This window comes from Vespa crabro, chromosome 6 (genome assembly GCF_910589235.1).
Source record: "Vespa crabro chromosome 6, iyVesCrab1.2, whole genome shotgun sequence".
In the NCBI taxonomy this organism is placed as follows: Eukaryota; Metazoa; Arthropoda; class Insecta; order Hymenoptera; family Vespidae; genus Vespa; species Vespa crabro.
Window position 1 is genome coordinate 1,433,401 of NC_060960.1, and position 17,949 is coordinate 1,451,349.

The window sequence follows — 17,949 nt, forward strand, 5'->3', positions numbered from 1 at the left end:
TTTCAAACGATTCGAGAAGTTCGTCGAAAAAATTGAAACTATTTCAGACAGTGAATGATTTAAACTTAAACGTTTCGACGTATGATCTAATAAGTATTTTCTTGAAAATCAATCTGTTAACTTGTGCGATTTTCTTTTTTTTTTATTTTAATAATTTATCCACGCTTTTTGTGTAATTTAAAATTCGAACTTGATATTCAAGGTCGTAATTGAACGAGTAGACGAATTTTTAAATCGAATGATACGTATGTATAAATATTAAAGCCAAGGGATTGTTTATTTGTGAGGATAAATAGATAGAGGTAAGAGACAATTTTTATAATGAACAATTTAAAACGATATTACGATAATAAGAAGTTAAGCAATTTAACAGTAATCGTAGGCGATATTAATCAGAACCAATGAAATATGGAAATTTCTCGTTGAGCTCGAATTACGTCGGCATAGATCTTTTCATATTGACTTTGTAAATTGCTTCGAAGGACTTGATACATCATGATACACACATACATATACACACACAGAAAACAACAAAAAGATTCTTAATGTTTTTAAAAATTTCGACGAAAAATGTTTATTAAAAGTTTCTTCTTTTTTTCTTTTATCGAGAAATCGGAAAAATAAGTGGTAATCTTCCTTATCGATGATTAAGATATAAATATTTCTGTTTTATCGACAAAGAACTACCCCGTTTTAAAACGAAGTATAAGTCTCCAGATACTAAAGGAAGTTCGATCTTTTAAGGGCCAAGTAATTCATCTTAAATCTCGATAGAACGCGCCAAATAGGTTATGATAAGAGAAAAGACGATTAGCACTCCCCTAAAGTCGACTATCGTTCCGTATTTCTCGACGGTGTTCCGCGCAAGCGATTTAGCAAGGAAAACCTAACCTAACTTACATAGCAGTATAGAAATCAATGAGTTTCGTAAAATATAAAGTCTCATTGTTTCCGACCTTTGTGTATTGTCTTTTTTTTTTCTCGAAGTAGTAGGTATTTTTTTCGCGAAACTTGATAGTGGTTAGTTGTTAGGAGGACCTTACTAAGATTTAATCGTGTGAAGTAAAATAGAGGAAAAAAGATAGAAAGAGTAGAAATTTCTCTAACTATAAATAATAGTAATAGTAACAGTAGTAAAACAGGAAGTCATTAATTTCACACTTATTTGTGCACGAACTAGCACAAGGAAGTTGCCAACTTTCTTATTAAGATTAACAAGACGATTTAACGATGATACTCGAAGGTGTTTTCTACCAATGGAGAATCGATGAATCCTCCGAAAATATTGAAGGCACGTTAGGACGGAGCTCCTTTCGTCGGATTAGAGCTCCTTCCTGCAATCCGGATTAAATTTATTCGTTGCGGTGCCTTGGCACGACGAAGGAATTTCTGCAGGTAAAGAAATCGCTTTTATCATTCGTACTTTTCGATCCCAAATCGGTATTCATTCGTAGCACGTGCGTAGCGACTCGTTCCTTTGCAAAAAGGGTTCTCAATTTCTTTTTTTTTTCTTTTTTTTTTTCTTTTTTTTTACAAAAGGTCAAGTACGTGACACAAGTACATATACAAAATGGTGTACGTATGTGTCAGTGATGCATGCGATTATAATTTTAAATCTTTTTATATATATATATATATATATATACTTTTTTTCTCGTTTTGTTTTTTTTTTCCTTTTTTTTTCATCAATGTGATTTCATGTTGCTAAGTAAATATTGTACGAATTCGGAATAATACAAAATTCTTCAAATGATATTGTTCAAATGATTTTGATGAGAAAGAATCCTTAGATATCATATTTCATTGATTTTATTCGACAATGTAAATTTAAGCAGCCAACGTAATATCTAAGCATCTATCGTGTCTCGGCATGTTCGTTCTATTTTTAGTTACATCCGGCGCCACTACCAAATTGATCTTGAATTACGTAATCTACACCATATTTTATCATCGATCTTTCGTTCGTATTTTTTGATATATCAAACATTAACAAAGGTTATTGACATCATTCTTATTGTCAAAGTTTTCCATCTGTTCTTTCAACTTATTGAGTTCTGGCTTATTAGGTTTAAAAAAAAAACAAAAAGAAAAGAAAAAAGAAAAAAGAAAAAAATAAAGAAGAAAAATTGTTTTTCTTCTCATTTTTCGTTTGTTTTTACAAAGTTGGTTTTGTAAATACAAGAAGTAGTCTTAGTTAATGATGTGTATTGTTCTCTTTTTCTTCTTTATTTCTCATTTTTATCGTTTCTAATTATTTATATTTTTTTATATATCTTTCGAATGAACCGAATGAAAGATTTAATTTACCAGATAAATAGGTAGCTTAGAATGAAGTTCTTTTTTATTTTTCTCTTTTTTCTTTTTAACACGTTTCGTGCCATGTGTACCACCGATGGTACATGCTAAACTTGATTTTCAGACCACGTGTACCACCGGTGGTACACACAGTCATTTTTTTCTTTAGTCAAAATATCAAATGGCCTGAACGACAAGTCAGGCAAAAATGGCTTGGCACGCAACGTATTAAGTAAGAAAATGAAATTCTTGACTTTATCGAGATTTTTCAATACTACTTTCTTGTTTTATCAATTTTTTTTTCAGATAAATGTTAGCTTTAAAAAATTCCGATAAGCGAATAAACCGCGATACAAAGATTTCCTTATTCTTAAAATAATCTATTTACAAAAACATACAACGAAGATATTTCATTGAAATTGATATTAGTTAATAAAAAGATTAGTATAATAAGCGTCTTACTTAAAATAGAACGAGAATTTAGGTTAAATTGTAAACGTAACTCTGTTACTTGCGCCAAATTTCGCAATATTTTCTTAAAGACGAAAAGATAGGAGTATAATTTTCTACGTAGATAAACATGTAATGCGATATCGTATAAACCGTGTGAGAATTGAGCATTGATAGATTTGGCGGGAAATTTGATTTCTGCACGATGATTTGACATAGTAAAAAGAATGACGTAAATTGTTACGTAATTATTAAGATTAAGTTTCTACGTATGAAGAATGAATAAATACGTACACAAATGCGAACTTAAAATTCACCTTAGTCATTCTCCAAGTTAAGATTTTTCTTATCTCGATTGCACGAGATATCGAATTTTTAATCTGTTGTTGTTTTTTTGCTTCTTTTCTATTTTTTTTTTATTTTTTTTTTATTTTTTTTCTTTTTTTTTTTTTCTTTTTTTGCTAACTTGTATAAAAATAACGAACTATGCGCATTTTTGTCATTCTTATCAAAAGAAAGGATTATGTATAATCCATTATGGATAGTCACAATTTTTTAACAATCGAATTGCATTAGATCATGTAACACCTTATACTAGTGAAGATGCGAGAGAAAGAGAGAGAGAGAGAGAGAGAGAGAGAGAGAGAGAGAGAGAGAGAGAGAGAGAGAGAGAGAGAGAGAGAGCAGAGCAGAGCGGTTACGTTACCCGACTGAGTATTTCAGTCGGCCATGCTTATTGGTTGGAATAATATGCGGGGAATTATAAAAATCCAAAGTAATTATAATCTAAAATTAAAAGGCGTAAACCTTTAGATTTGTCTTAAAAAAGATTATCTTATCGTGATGACTTAAGTACATAGTTTATATTACGATAAACTATATTACGATAAATAATGAAAAATCTTATCATTAAATTGAAAGAGGTAAAGAAAGTAAAAGGAGGAGAAGGTTAAGGAGAGAAAATAATATTAAAAAGAAATAAAAAGTAAAGGAAAGGAGGAAGGATAAAAGGAAGGATAGAAAAGGAAAAATAAAAAGTAAAAGAAGGAGAAGAAGGAGGAGGAAAGGCTTGCCTCGACCTTCGATCGCATTCTCCGCGTGCATCCGTTTCCGTCGAGCGGTCGCGCTTGAATCACGCGTGGTTTTTACCAAGCAAACCGAGTTAGAGACGGACGAATAGTAATATAGAGAAAGAAAGAGAAAGAGAACGATCAGTACGACGCCGATCGTCGAAGCGGGAAGACTTATCACTGCTTCGACTCGTCGACGAGCACGTGTTTCCTATTTTTTTTCTCTCTTTTTTTCCTTTTTAATTTTGTATATGTATGTTTCGAAGATAATAAGCTCATGCTTCTATTCTTCTTGTAATCTTTTAAAAGCATCCATATGCTTTTTTCGTTCCTGTCTTAACCGGTCCGTGTTTACTTTTATTTTTCCTCATCTTATACTTATGTTGCTTCCTCGAACCGAATTTGTTTCAAGTCGTTTGTAGCCAATGAATTACGAAGAATTCAATTCGTTAAGTGTTGCATTCTTTTCATCCTTTTTTATCTTTTTTAAGTGCATTCCATTTCAACGTAACACTCATCGACGAATTGATTATTTAATTCGATATTATTAATTCGTAAGTATCAATTTTTTTTTTATTTCTTTTTATTCCTTAATTATCATTATTAAGTTATGTCAATTAAAGTATGATATGTGTTATTTGCTTTTACCCACATTTTATATATTTTTGAGGAAAACGAGCAGACATTTTTGAATGTTTAATTCTATTTGAGAATGAAACATGTTTTTTTCCTTCTTTTTTCCTTTTTTAAATTCGCATGTGTTTTGTGATAGATAGTCATGTCTCAGTAGGTCGTGAATTGCATGATTATTATCGATTCTCCACGGGTACATTATTTTCCTCGTGGGAATTTTTATTTACATATTTTCCAGTTGACAGTCGCTACATATTGGTTTTTATCCTTATGATTTTTCGAATCATGAATTTTCGATCGTGAATTATTTTGGTAGATTTCCTTTGATTGTAGGAACGTAAGTTTTCGTAAAATTGTTTCGTAAAATTTGTCAAGATAATATTTCAAGTCGTTATCGAACGAGTTAAAAAAATGAAACAAAAAAAAAGGAAATTGAATCTATTTGCGAACGAATATTTTAAAGTAGTCAGAGACTACCTAACTAGATTAGATTATTTAAAGGTCGTTTGCGGAATGTATACATTTTTCTAAAATGAATAATGATGATTTTAATTAATGAGAGTTTAATAGAAAGGTTTTGCGCATTAGTTCGTGTCAGAAATCGTAGAATATAATGTTTCTTTGACGGCTTGAAATATTGATGTCGTATAAGAGACAAGGTCGATAAAACGTTTTATTCACGCTTCATTCTACGATCAATTCTATTGTTTGCACTGCGTATATTAATTATTCATCTTAATTGAAATTATTTATCCGAGAATGATTTAGTACGATCACAATTCGATATATTTTTATTCTATGTAATGGTGCAATTGAAAATATCAGATCACGTCGTTCGGTCTATTACATTTCTCGAATCTTTCAAGTATGTACGTATACTTAGACAAACGTATCTACGTCTTCAGTTCAGAGCATTTTATGAGCACAACCAACTATGCATGGTATGATGATGCTCTTGGAGCCTTTTAATAATCGCATACCAGACAATATAGTAAGGTCGGCCGTATAGTGCTTCGTCGAACTTTTCAAATGTTCCATATCGAATAGCATTGTGATCGATGATGATGAATGCCGATTATGTATATATATATATTTTTTTTTTCCCCTATAAAGAAAAGCTATTCGATAAATAAAAAATATAACTATGGTACTATTATATTGAATGTAAATCGATATGTATATTAGATTGTTTCTAAACAATACCCATTCATTCATTCATTCATTTCAATTAACAATGGAGTTGTGTACTTTACAGAAGAAGAGAACATTTTATTTTATAATCAAGTCATGCAACAAGTTCGACTTCGATGAAAGTAAAGGTCGATTGTAACTCGTATGTTCTAAATAAAAGAATGTAAACCATGTTAACATGAGTTACAATTGTTAGAACTGTAATATTATATCGTAATACCTAAAATTATTTTGAACGCTATTATTATTGAAAGTTGACTATTCGTTTGAAATGAGTCGATAAAAAAGACTGTGTGTGTGCGTGTATGTGTGTAAGAGAGAGAGAGAGAGTGAAAGAGAGAGAGAGAGAGAGAGAGAGAGAGAGAGAGAGAGAGAGAGAGAGAGAGAGAGAGAGAGAGAGAAAGAGAATGGTAGAAACAAAAGATAATATTCGTTGAATTCGACTAAGGTCTAACGATAAAATGAGATATAAGACATTTTAAAGTCGAATTGCCATTGGATGATTTTGGGTATATCTGGTATTACTGGATTGACCGGTTATGTTAAAGTAACCACGTATGACTATCTTTCGCTCGTGTATAATGCTACTTCCAATGCCAATTTTTCACTTATCATTGAACAATTTTCTTCGCGATGTACAAGATGTAATTTATTAAGTAGAGTAAAATGCAAATTATTGGAAATATTAATTAGAATGATAATAGCGAAGTGTTTTAAATGTTACATATTAACATCTGAAACTCTCGTTAAAATGAGACGAAAAGAAGAACGGATAGAAAATGAAATAGATCATTCGAGGAATAGAGATTTTGATTAAAATATTACCCCGTCTACAGGAATGTTGCTATTTTTATTTTAAGATCGTGAGGAACGAGGCTATCCAGTAACAGTCTTTACATTCAACCGTGCATCATAATACTGAAGAGACACTTTAGAAGTCTACGTTCTATACATTTATTCGCTTCATCGATCTCCTCCCTTGTCTCCTTCGCATTTCTTCTTTTTACCTATGAAAATTGGTTACTTCGAACGTTACATAAGATTGCTTCATATTTGTTGGCACGTTATTTAAAATTGTTGAATTTAATATTTATTTAAGATTATATGGAAATCTTAATAAATATTAAGATATAATTCTTCTACTAATTAACTTTCACAAGAGTTATATAATTAAAAACAAATATTTCTATGTATAACAAGTAATTAATCAAATAGTTATTAAAATATCAAGAGACTAACATAAGTTCGTGGTAATATTTATTTTGACGTCAAATTCGTAATCATTATTTGTTTTTTATTATTTAAATAAGTCAAATTAACTTACGTAAATATTTATCTATGTTTACAAGTGTTCGAAGGGTTAATTTGTTACTTATTCGATCGTGCGAATTACGATATACGTGACACTTAAATTCAATTAATTTTTATAATTATTTTACCAAATAATTTTCACGGTGTCATAAAATTAAAAACAATATTCCTATTTATAACAAGAAACAAATACAGACGTAAGTTCACAGTAATATTATTCAATGAATTTTCATAACTCTTTTATTAACTAATTTTAGCAATATCATAAAACTGGAAACAATATTTCTCTGCATAACAAGCAACTGCTAAAACGGTTATTTAAATATGAAGAGAGGTCAGCTGTAAATTTACGGTAATATTACTTTGACGCAAAATTTGTAATCAGTATTTATTATTTGGTATTAAAGCAGCTCGACTAAACTGACGTAAATACGTATCTTCTTTCATAAATGTTTGAAGGGTTAATTCGTCACTTAGAGTGTGCGAGTTGCTCGATATATATGATATACGCGATATTTAAACTTGATATATTTTCATAATCCTTTTACTAAAAAATGTTCACAATAGAATTATAAACAATATTCCTATGTATGATAACCAATTGGTTAAATAATTATTAATATATGGAGATCAAACGTAAATTCGCGATAATATTACTTTGATGGAAAATTTATAATCAGTATTTGTTTTTTATTATTCAAACAGATCAACCAAGCTGACGTAAATACGTATCTGCCTTTATAAATGTTCGAAAATTCATTACTTCGTATGTGGGAAAAGTATGTGACATATTTAAATGATATTTAATCTCCATAAATTTTCATAATTCTTTTATTAATTAATTTTCACGATATCATAGAATTAGAATATTTCTATGTGTAAAAAGCAACTGATAAAATAATTAATAAAACATGAAGAGAGATCAGACATAAGTTCGCGGTTGTATTACCTTGAGGCAAAATCGTAATCTGTATTAGTTTTTTGTTATTGAAACAGGACAACTAAGCTAATGTAAATATTTATCTATAAACGTTCGAAGAATTAATCCGTCACTTTGTACGTGAAAGTTGCACGATATATGCGATATACGCGATATTTAAACTCGATAAATTTTCATAATTCTTATTACGAAATAATTTTCACAATGTCATAAAATTAGAAACAATATTCCTATCTATAACAAGCAATTGGCTAAATAGTTATTAAAATATAAAGAGAATATGGATAATAACATTAAAGTTTATAGTAATATTACTTACTAAATTTTCATAACTGTTCTATTAATTAATTTTCACAATGTTATAATACTAAAAACAATATTTTTATATATAACAAACAACTAGTAAATTAGTTATTTAAATATAAAGGACGTAAGTTCATGATATTGTTATTTTGATGCAAAATTTATAAACAGTATTTATTCTTTTTATTAAAACAGACAAAATAAGCTGACGTAAATACTTTCGTACTCGACGTAATTGTTTGAAGGGTCAATTCGTCACTTAGTACATGCGAATTATACGTTATATGCATGAGTAACATGAATCCAATGTTATGCTAATTTATACGAATTTGTCGTAGTTAATCTCTCGAACGAAAACTCTTAAAGTCGAGTAAGTCGAGTAAGCTTCGTAAACCTTGGCTATGTAAATTTATCAGAGGAACGACCGTGTACCTTGCATAGAAATCTCCGCTCTTTTTCTCCTTCGTTAATCGAATCACCCGTAACGCGTTTATTTCGAGTCAATTAATCACGTCGGAACGTATATCCGTTCTATTTACCTGAAACTTTCGTAAACGACGATGTATTTAAAGGTCGGTTCCATAAGATTAAAAAAAAAAGTAACCTCTTTTTCTTTTTCTTTCACTGTGTAAAATGAACAATTAATTAAAAAGCAAGGTAGAAAAGTAAATTAAATTCATATATCGCTCTATGAAAACCGGAAAGAAATGATAATAAAAAACGTGATAATAAAAAAATGGACATAATATATCTTGTGCCAGTTTATGTTTTTTATCGTAATAAAAAGATAACAAAACGATTAAAGTAAAGAATGAAAAAAAAAAATAAAGATATTCCATTACAGCAAAACCATTACAAAATAATGTAAAAAAATAAATAAGTCGACCTTGATCGTTTGCCTAGTAACATGGAATATAAAAGTTTATATGGGAGAGATAAAAAGTCATTGATTAACCTGTTTAGAAAATGACTGAGTTATCTCCTACTAAAACTGTACTTATCTAACTTCTTTTCGTTGTGTTTTCGTTGCGTAAAAAATCTTACTCGACGTCGATATATCAAGTGAGCCATGACCCAGCCGACCCTGAACGAAATCTCATGGAATCGAGAAATTCGAGAAATTCTTCTTAATAAAAATTGTCCAAATATTGCGATATAGCTTAGAATTTAAAAACATCTCGAATTTTCGCTACATTTTTAGTTACTCGAATAAATTTTTTTTTCTTCCGTCGCATAAAAAATATTCTTATTCGTTCACTCTCTTCTTTTCTTTTTTTTTTATGTTCGCAAAATTAATGATTATTCAAACGAATGATTATTCAAACGAATTGTTAGAGATTAATGACCGAAGTTTTATATTTAAATTTTATTCTTATCGTTTAGAAATTTATTTTATTATATATTAACATACATGAACATATATATATATATATATATATATATATATGTTCGTATATATAAACCAATAGATTCTATTTTTTTTTTATCTTCCTTTCCTTTTTAGATTGAAAGATGTGACTTTGTCAATGTTTAAAGGTCAAATCGATCAATGTTGTCGTAATATCATGCGATCGAATCATATTAGAAGCTTAGGAAATAAAATAAACCGGTAAAGGTTGTTTCTAGTGGAAGATTGTCACTCATTGTAGATTTTTATTGTTTCATCGAAGAATGGAATATTTGTGGTTTATAAAACAAAACAAAAAAAAAAGAAAATAATAATAATAATAATATCAAATTCATATAATTATTAGTATAAACTACAAATGGAATTAATGAGATTTTCTTTTCTTATCTTTACATTGTGATAAGTTCTTATTCTTGTAAAATATACCCTCGATCTAACAATAAATATGGAAAATTACCGGCTTCATGAGCTCTAGAATTCTATAAAGGAAGAATGAATAAAAGAATGACCAAAAAAACGAAAAAAGAAAAAGGAAGAAAACAACAATCAACCGTTGAATGATAAAAGCGTTTCATGTCTTATAATGTATTTGTGACAAGTCTCTAACGTATATTTTCGTCTAACTAGCGCGTTAATTATGAACGGCGACTCTTGTTGCATCATTACAATTATTTCTCATTGTAGGCATCATCATGGAATGATTAAGCAAAATCGCAAGCTCTATTCGCGTAATTTTAATTCATTGTCTTCTCCTTCTTCTCTTTTTCTCTCTCTCTTTTTCATTGCCAATTTAATTGTTATCTCGGTCCATAGGAAGAACGTTTTGCAGCAATTATATATCTGAATGCTGAAACATTTTATAATGACTTCTCTAACGTAAAGTTATTACGTTTCAGATTACGATCTAAACCGCAGTACTGACATTAATTTTTTTACGGTCAACCCGTTTGTTCCAAACGCCGAGAGAAAGAATGCAAAATAATTGCGATGACGATGATAACGACGTCGTCTACAAGGACATAGTCATCGTAGGTAAGGAACTAATGAAAATGTTTGCTGGTAAAAAATAATTTATTTCGAACTATGATCATTAGAGGACATTTAGGCATTTATAAATTACGTTGACTATACTTCGTAGAAAATTAATCAAGCGGTAAGGCTAGTGAAAATATTTAATATTAAAATGATACATTATATTTCGTTTAGAGGATTCTTTTTAAAATAAAGATTAGACATTCTATTTAATTATACTTGGACCATATATTTTTTAGGAAATGGACCAAGCGGTATTTCTTTGTCATATATGCTCGCTGGTAATTGGCCTTATTATACCGGTGAGCCTCATCCAGTCGACGACATGCTGACGGCACGTCTCCATTTTACAACGAAACCGTTTACCAACGATGATGATGTTCACGGGAGTGACGAGACGACGCGGAATAAATTAGACGAGGATGCGTGCCCTCGACGTCAATGTAATGTTGCTAACGAAGGTTTAACACGAGGTAGAGACTTAGCCCACAGTTCACGATGGAAATTGGAAACGTTGTCGTCCGGTCTCGAGGGCAGAAGCGGTGGTCGACCTTTGTCTTTACTTATGGACCAGCTGCAGAATCCATGTGTCGATGCCGGTCTCGATGTGCCTTCGCTTTTGCATTGGAAGTCTAAAGATCAACATTCGGAACACAAAATTATTGATCACGTAGTTCTTGGTAAAGGTCAGCCTGGTGGAGCTTGGCAGGTATTTAAAAATGTATCCATTCAATAGATTAGTTTTTTTTTTTAGAATTATTTAAAATTAATGAATGATTTTCAAGAAATGATTTATTTATTTACAGTTTATGGATCCAAATGTGTTAACGATCAGCTTAAGTCGATGGATGTCATTACCAGGATTAGATTTAAGGCAATGGGAAAAATTGGTAGAGATTGAACAAGTACAAAAATCAACATTGGCAAATGGTGATCCGTGTTCTCACTCTCCAAGAGAGAAAATAAGTGCATGTAAACCTGCCAGTCGTGTACCGGTAGGTACCGTTGCTGCTTATTATAGAGATTATGTTACCGAACAAGGATTAGATAAATATTTCCGATGTGGGACCACTGTGACTTCGGTACGATCGATCGACACAATTGGTGCCAATAAAGATTTTGGATGGATCGTTGAAGGATATGAGAATAAGACTGGTAAACGCTTTGAATATAGATGTCGAAGGGTAGTTCTTGCCACTGGTACAACAGATTTATCTAATCATTTGGGAATACCTGGAGAAAGATCACAATCCTCATGGGTGATTCATGATCTTAATGATCTAGAATCACGGCTAGATCAATTTGTAAGCGAATATGGTAGGTAATTATTGTTTGGATTCAACTCACTCAAATATTAACTGTACGTTGATCGTCCGTTTTATCATAGGTGAAGTCGCATTAGATGGATTATTGGATCCCGTATTAGTGATAGGTGCTGGATTAAGTGCAGCCGATGCTATTATGGCTGCACGATTTCGAGGGATTCCAGTGTTACATGTATTCCGTGATGCATCCAATGACTGGAACAAAGAATCGAGCGATAAAATAAAAACAAATACTTTTGATAAATTACAGTGGCTTCCAAGTTCTATTTATCCGGAATATCACAAAGTTTATGAGATGATGGCAGATGGTGGTACGAATTATCCTCTTTATAAATCATTGCCGGGATACACTCTTGTGGATCTTAATATTAACAATGATGACTGTAGTAGTAATCAATGTAATAAGCATACAGTTACTCTTTGTACACCTAATGGACAATTGAAAAATTTTCGGGTTTCCATAGTAGCGATACTTATAGGTAAGTTACGTTTTTATATCGATTATATTATGTATGTGTGAGTAAGGAGTAGTAATATATATTTAAATAAACGAATATGTGCGCAGAATATGGTATCTATACTCTATTTGTAATCTATTTGTAATCAGTAATTATAATGTTCTTTTGTAGGGTACAAGCCAGATTTATCGTATTTGGAAAACAACGGTATAGGATTTGGAAAAGTATCGGATAAATCTATCGATTGTAAATCGAATCCGATCGAAGTCGATGATATTACTTATGAAGTTTTGAAATCACCTAAAAAGGGACTTTATGCCTTAGGGCCTTTAGTGGGTGATAATTTTGTTCGTTTCATTCTGGGCGGTGCATTTGGTATTCTTGCACATATTCTAAGTACTTCTATGTGAGATACAATATCTTTCTTTTTTTATCTATCGTCAACTTAATGAAATGTACTTATTTCATTTTCTGCTAGAATTCTACCAGCGTTTTTTATTGAATAACTGCATTTACATAATACGATTCTTCACGAATTTGTATATATTTAAAAATTTATTTTTATATTTAAACTATGCAACACATATACGAATTCTACGAATATTTGCTAATTTTAAGACACTTCATGAAAATTATTCATGATAATAACGTAGAGAATATAAATACCGCTATAATATTGACATTTTTGTACGAAATGATGCATATAATATATGCGTACATATTTTGCACTTTATACGTGAACAAAATATATGTAAATAAAGGTTAAAAGATAGATCTCTGTCAGCTTTGTTAGGGGGTTCTCAATCAAATGTAAAATATTACAAATATGGAGAGAGAAAAATATTAATGAAATTTTAGATATTGAGCAAATAAATAATTTCTATGTGTGAAATGCACTTGAGGTATACACTTAAATACATTCGTTGTATATATTAATATAGTGTATGTATATATTATATGCACTGTGTGGTTGTATACATTGATTTTGTAAAATTATATACGTAGTGTTGTTGTATAAATGTAGATAGCATTCTACAAGTAAATAACATTTAATGGCAAGATAACTGTGCAAATGTTCTTGCAAATTTTGTACCAGTAGTTTACTTTTTTGGTCAGACAATCTATATTTTTTTTCAAGGTAAACATTTTTTGTCAAATGATCTTATGTCATTGTAATGAGATACGTTATAAATATATTATATGTATGTGAAATTAGCAATAAAATTTTTTAATTTAATTTTATATTAAGAAAGAAATCTATTATATATGGATCATTTTATGATTTGAATTATTGTCTGATTTTTCTAAAAAATTGTAATTAAAAGACAGGGCTGCATGAAATAGTCAATTTATTCATACTTTACAAACAATTTATACGTTAATTTAACGAAATATTTTCTGTCATATATTGTAATACAACAATTTGTCTTTAAATACATACAATATATATATATATATATTTCAGAATATATTTATATGAGAATATTTAGAACTTCTTCAGTGAAATTTTTGAAATATATAACAGAAATGTATATGAGTTCTTTCGTTATTAATATTAGTAAAGTTCCTATTAAGAATATACAATATAAATATTTGCAATCAAATTCATCGATATATTAAATAAAAATGCATTTTATAATTGAATAATGGGCGAATACAAGGTAATATTTCTTTAAACATCTTTGATAAGAATAAGTATACTTGTATAATATATGCAATGTACATATAATATACATACAATAAATAAATATTTATTATATTTTTTAATTGTATACTTTATGGAATGACAGTAACATAGTAAAATTATTTAAATATTCAAGATGGAAATATAATTATATGTAGGGCTGAATTATTATAATTCCAAAACATTATTTCTAGTTCTGTTATACATATAAAATTTATGTCATTCTCATACATTTCTGACATTTATGTATTGAATGAAAATATATTGATATAATGTGGAATACATTAATATTTTTTTAAAGGCCATTGTAAGCATTATCATCAATATTCACAGTTTGCATTATTCTTCTGTAATTCATTATTTTTTAATAACTGTTATATGTAAGTTTATAAATACTGTGTTAAAAAATATTCTTTCAATTCTATGGTGAATATTTCTTTTTATGAAAATGTAACGCTTTCACTATTTTTACATATTTTTTACATATAAGCAATTAAATTGGAAAACATATTAATAAATAACAATGACTTATTGAAGACTAATGAAGATCCATATGTGTGTGAACACTGTACTTTATGTCTTTAATAAGAGAAATAAGAAACAAAGTAAAATAATAGCAGCTGCTAAAATTACTATGCAATAAAGTTTTCTATTAGCTCTTTGATAGGAATCAGCTTTTTTTAATTGTTTGTAACCTTCAGATACTTGTACTTGTGTCTGTTCAATATTGTAATCAATCCGATCTAAAACAGTTCCTTGGTCCTGTACCATATTTGCTAGATCCTGTTTGTATAAGATTAAAATGAATTAATTTTTAAATTAAATTTGAAATATATTTTTAATATATATAAATTAAATCAGAAATACAATCTTAAATAATATTTCGATTTACGTACTAGTATTTCATTTGTCTTATCTATTTGATAGCTATATTGATAAAAACTTATCATATGTCTTTAATTATAGTATATTCTACTTTTGAATTATATAAAATATATTATGAAAGATGAGATAAGCATACAAACTATATAAATTTTCATTAAGACTTTTTCCTTTCTTGCATCAAAAATACATGTTGGAAAGATAGTATATATTATAATAATATTGAAGAAAAAAAGGAGATTTGATATACGCGTACTCTATTTATAATAATATCATTTACCTTAAATATATACTTTAGGTCTGCAATACTTTGGACTATACTTCCAATTTGTTGTTCTCTTTCTACAGCTACTTTTAACCTTTCTTCTGGATCTTCTAATTGTAAGAGAACAGATTCTTGCCGTTGTTCATCTTCTTCCCAGTAATTAGTTTTAGCATCATTAGATTCCATTAACCAAGAAGCAGATGCCATATTGTTTAAAAAAGATTGATCTTCGCTAAAAAATTGATTACTTCTTTCTTCCCTTGATTTAATCTCTGAAATAGTTATTTAAGTTATTAAATAATATTAAGTTATTTAAACATTGTCATATTAAATTATTACTATGACATTATAAACAATAATGTTTTTCTACATATTATACAAGTATAATGTTAAATCATACGTGTTAAATAATGATTTTGAGCTGATCTATAACGTATTCCCAAATCTTGCAAGGCAGAAGAAAGTGCTAATACTGCATTTACTGCAAGTTGTCGTTGAGCAGGTTTTGTTTCGTGTCTTGCAGCTGTTTTTATGGTTTGTACTTGACGATAACCATTGGCAAATGCACGTCCTATTTCTCGAGATAGTTGTTCCATTTGCCTCTCTTCCTATAACAAATATTTTTTATAGTTCAATGCGTATTACAATCAAAGCAAATAAAAAAATATCGGAAATCACTTAAATTTATTTATAATCGAAGAAAGTTTCTTACCTGTGATGTATCATCTAAAGTTGGTCTAGTTAATTGTTTAGCATGCAATTCCATTAAACTATCTATTTTTATTCTTAATCTACTAAGAATATATTGTGTTTCTTCTAATGCATCTGCCCATACTGGAGGTGTTGAATCACTCAAATTTATATTTCTAAGTTCAACATTATCCGCAGGAATGGAATCTGAACTAACTAAAGCTGTCCTATCCGATAAATTCTGAAATAATATATTTGTTATTATTAACGAAACAATCAAATGTAATATTTTAAGATACAGGTTATATACGAATACCTGCTCAGCATAAATATGTTTGCTTTGGAGAGCATTATTTCTCATTAAAATAAAAGGTTCTGTTAAATTTCTCGTAGCCATAATTGTCAAATTTTCGAATTTTATCACTACTTTATATACAAGTTTTATTAATTCATTATATTTTTTTATTAATCGAAGGAGAAAACTATTTCGTTGCGATCCAGCAGTCGGCCGTCATCATGAAACAGCTGATTTTGGTGACGTATCGATATTATATATAAATTTGAAAACGAGATAATCCACAATAGTAATTGTTTATTTTATAATAATCGAAACTTTTAAAAACAAATTATTACTATATAATACATATATATATATATATATATATATATATATATATATGTATATGTATATATTAATTACTATATATGTATATATATATATATATACAAAATATTTATTTTATTATTAATTTTTTATTCTTTTATATTAAACATTTTAAAATTGTTAATATTTCTTTTATATGATATATTTAATATGTTCAATAATATTCCATATCTATATATTATATGCACAAAATATTAGGATTTTTTTTTTTTTGCTTTAATACATATCTAAAAATGGGATTCTACTTTATAAAAACTAATTATAAGTATATTATCTATTAAATAATATTTATTGATTAAACATTTTGTTTAGATATTATACATTGAGAAATTAATGTACTTGATGTATAAATGATATATAATAATATGTATCTACTATAGCTTGTGTATATGCTTGTGCAATTACATATATAATGGCTTGTATATAATATATATATTAGTTTAAATATTATATATTAGATATATATATATATATATATATATTTTTTTAAATATGATGGTATTACAATCATTTGCAACATAAAATATTTATATAACATATACAACACAAAAAGTTTTTACAGCGTATACAAACTTAATGTACTTTTAAACGTATTATATTATACAAATTTACTATTAAGTTTATTTTTAGATGCAGTCTTTGCTTCAATTATTAATGGTCTTGTACCATATAAGTGTCCTATTATTACTTGTCGTTTAATTATTTCTAATGCCTCTTGACCTTTTTGAAAACATTGCTCGATTTCTCTTTCATCTTGTAATGTTTTGTTTTGTTGGAATTCATATCTTACTTTACGAAGTGCATACATCCTATATAAAAAAAATATATAGGTTAAAACATTATCGACTTAATAGGGAAAATGATTAATTAGAAATAAATTTTTAGGATAATATGAATATTAAATATATATGTATAAGACAATTTAATTAAACAAATGAGAAATTAATCGTATGTAGTTTTATACAAATACATCTAATGGTAAATTAATATAGTAGAATAAAAATTAAAGAAATTATTCATTAAGATTTGTATTTTTTGAGGGGTTAACTAATAGTAAACATTGGCTTCTTATAATCAATATAAGAAAATGATATCCAAAACATTCATGCCATAGTAACAATAATTAATTACCTAAAGTTATATGCATTCCATTTTTTACTTTCTCGTATTAAATTTCGGTAAAGATTTAAAATTTTATTTCGAGGATTGGCCATCGTATACAACTTAGACCAAAGCAAATGAAAGAGTACAAGATTCTTCGACGTTTCTTCCAAACGACTATTCTAACATTACCGACACATTTTTGTATCTTATTATTCCTTGAGACCAATAGATGGCATATAGTACG

At 28.6% G+C, this 17,949-nt stretch overlaps 3 protein-coding genes across 7 annotated transcripts; 1 reads left to right on the top strand and 2 right to left on the bottom strand.

Annotated features, from left to right (window-relative positions):
* The first annotated feature begins 84 nt into the window (after nucleotides 1-84).
* Nucleotides 85-13,658, top strand: LOC124424967 (oxidative stress-induced growth inhibitor 1-like). Of its 5 annotated transcripts, XM_046964658.1 has the most exons (7): nucleotides 85-302; nucleotides 1,181-1,395; nucleotides 10,498-10,633; nucleotides 10,873-11,354; nucleotides 11,440-11,950; nucleotides 12,021-12,437; nucleotides 12,588-13,658. In XM_046964658.1, exons 3-7 carry the CDS (start codon nucleotides 10,573-10,575, stop codon nucleotides 12,824-12,826), a joined length of 1,710 nt encoding a protein of 569 aa, XP_046820614.1. In that variant the 5' UTR covers nucleotides 85-302; nucleotides 1,181-1,395; nucleotides 10,498-10,572; the 3' UTR covers nucleotides 12,827-13,658. The 5 variants fall into 5 exon arrangements, with proteins under 5 accessions (XP_046820614.1, XP_046820616.1, XP_046820613.1 ...); XM_046964660.1 differs by lacking the exon at nucleotides 1,181-1,395; XM_046964657.1 differs by lacking the exons at nucleotides 85-302; nucleotides 1,181-1,395 and adding an exon at nucleotides 3,929-4,369.
* Nucleotides 13,659-14,181: 523 nt separating this feature from the next.
* Nucleotides 14,182-16,479, bottom strand: LOC124424658 (syntaxin-16). Its single transcript, XM_046964028.1, has 5 exons — nucleotides 16,254-16,479; nucleotides 15,960-16,178; nucleotides 15,648-15,855; nucleotides 15,263-15,519; nucleotides 14,182-14,883 (listed from the first exon to the last, which is right to left on the bottom strand). Exons 1-5 carry the CDS (start codon nucleotides 16,332-16,334, stop codon nucleotides 14,674-14,676), a joined length of 975 nt encoding a protein of 324 aa, XP_046819984.1. The 5' UTR covers nucleotides 16,335-16,479; the 3' UTR covers nucleotides 14,182-14,673.
* Nucleotides 16,480-16,871: 392 nt separating this feature from the next.
* LOC124424748 (protein bcn92) lies at nucleotides 16,872-17,887 on the bottom strand. Its single transcript, XM_046964219.1, has 2 exons — nucleotides 17,733-17,887; nucleotides 16,872-17,410 (listed from the first exon to the last, which is right to left on the bottom strand). Exons 1-2 carry the CDS (start codon nucleotides 17,813-17,815, stop codon nucleotides 17,200-17,202), a joined length of 294 nt encoding a protein of 97 aa, XP_046820175.1. The 5' UTR covers nucleotides 17,816-17,887; the 3' UTR covers nucleotides 16,872-17,199.
* Between the last annotated feature and the right edge of the window lie 62 nt (nucleotides 17,888-17,949).

Excerpts from the sequence above, each read along its gene's own strand:
- LOC124424658 (XM_046964028.1), bottom strand. The coding sequence starts at position 16,334 with ATGGCTACGAGAAATTTAACAGAACCTTTTATTTTAATGAGAAATAAT. Across the intron at positions 16,179-16,253 it reads AACATATTTATGCTGAGCAG|AATTTATCGGATAGGACAGC; the intron begins GTATTCGTATAT and ends ATATTATTTCAG. Across the intron at positions 14,884-15,262 it reads ACCTAAAGTATATATTTAAG|GATCTAGCAAATATGGTACA; the intron begins GTAAATGATATT and ends TTATACAAACAG.
- LOC124424748 (XM_046964219.1), bottom strand. The coding sequence starts at position 17,815 with ATGGCCAATCCTCGAAATAAAATTTTAAATCTTTACCGAAATTTAATA. Across the intron at positions 17,411-17,732 it reads TGGAATGCATATAACTTTAG|GATGTATGCACTTCGTAAAG; the intron begins GTAATTAATTAT and ends TTTTTTATATAG.
- LOC124424967 (XM_046964658.1), top strand. The coding sequence starts at position 10,573 with ATGCAAAATAATTGCGATGACGATGATAACGACGTCGTCTACAAGGAC. Across the intron at positions 10,634-10,872 it reads CAAGGACATAGTCATCGTAG|GAAATGGACCAAGCGGTATT; the intron begins GTAAGGAACTAA and ends TATATTTTTTAG. Across the intron at positions 11,951-12,020 it reads TCAATTTGTAAGCGAATATG|GTGAAGTCGCATTAGATGGA; the intron begins GTAGGTAATTAT and ends GTTTTATCATAG.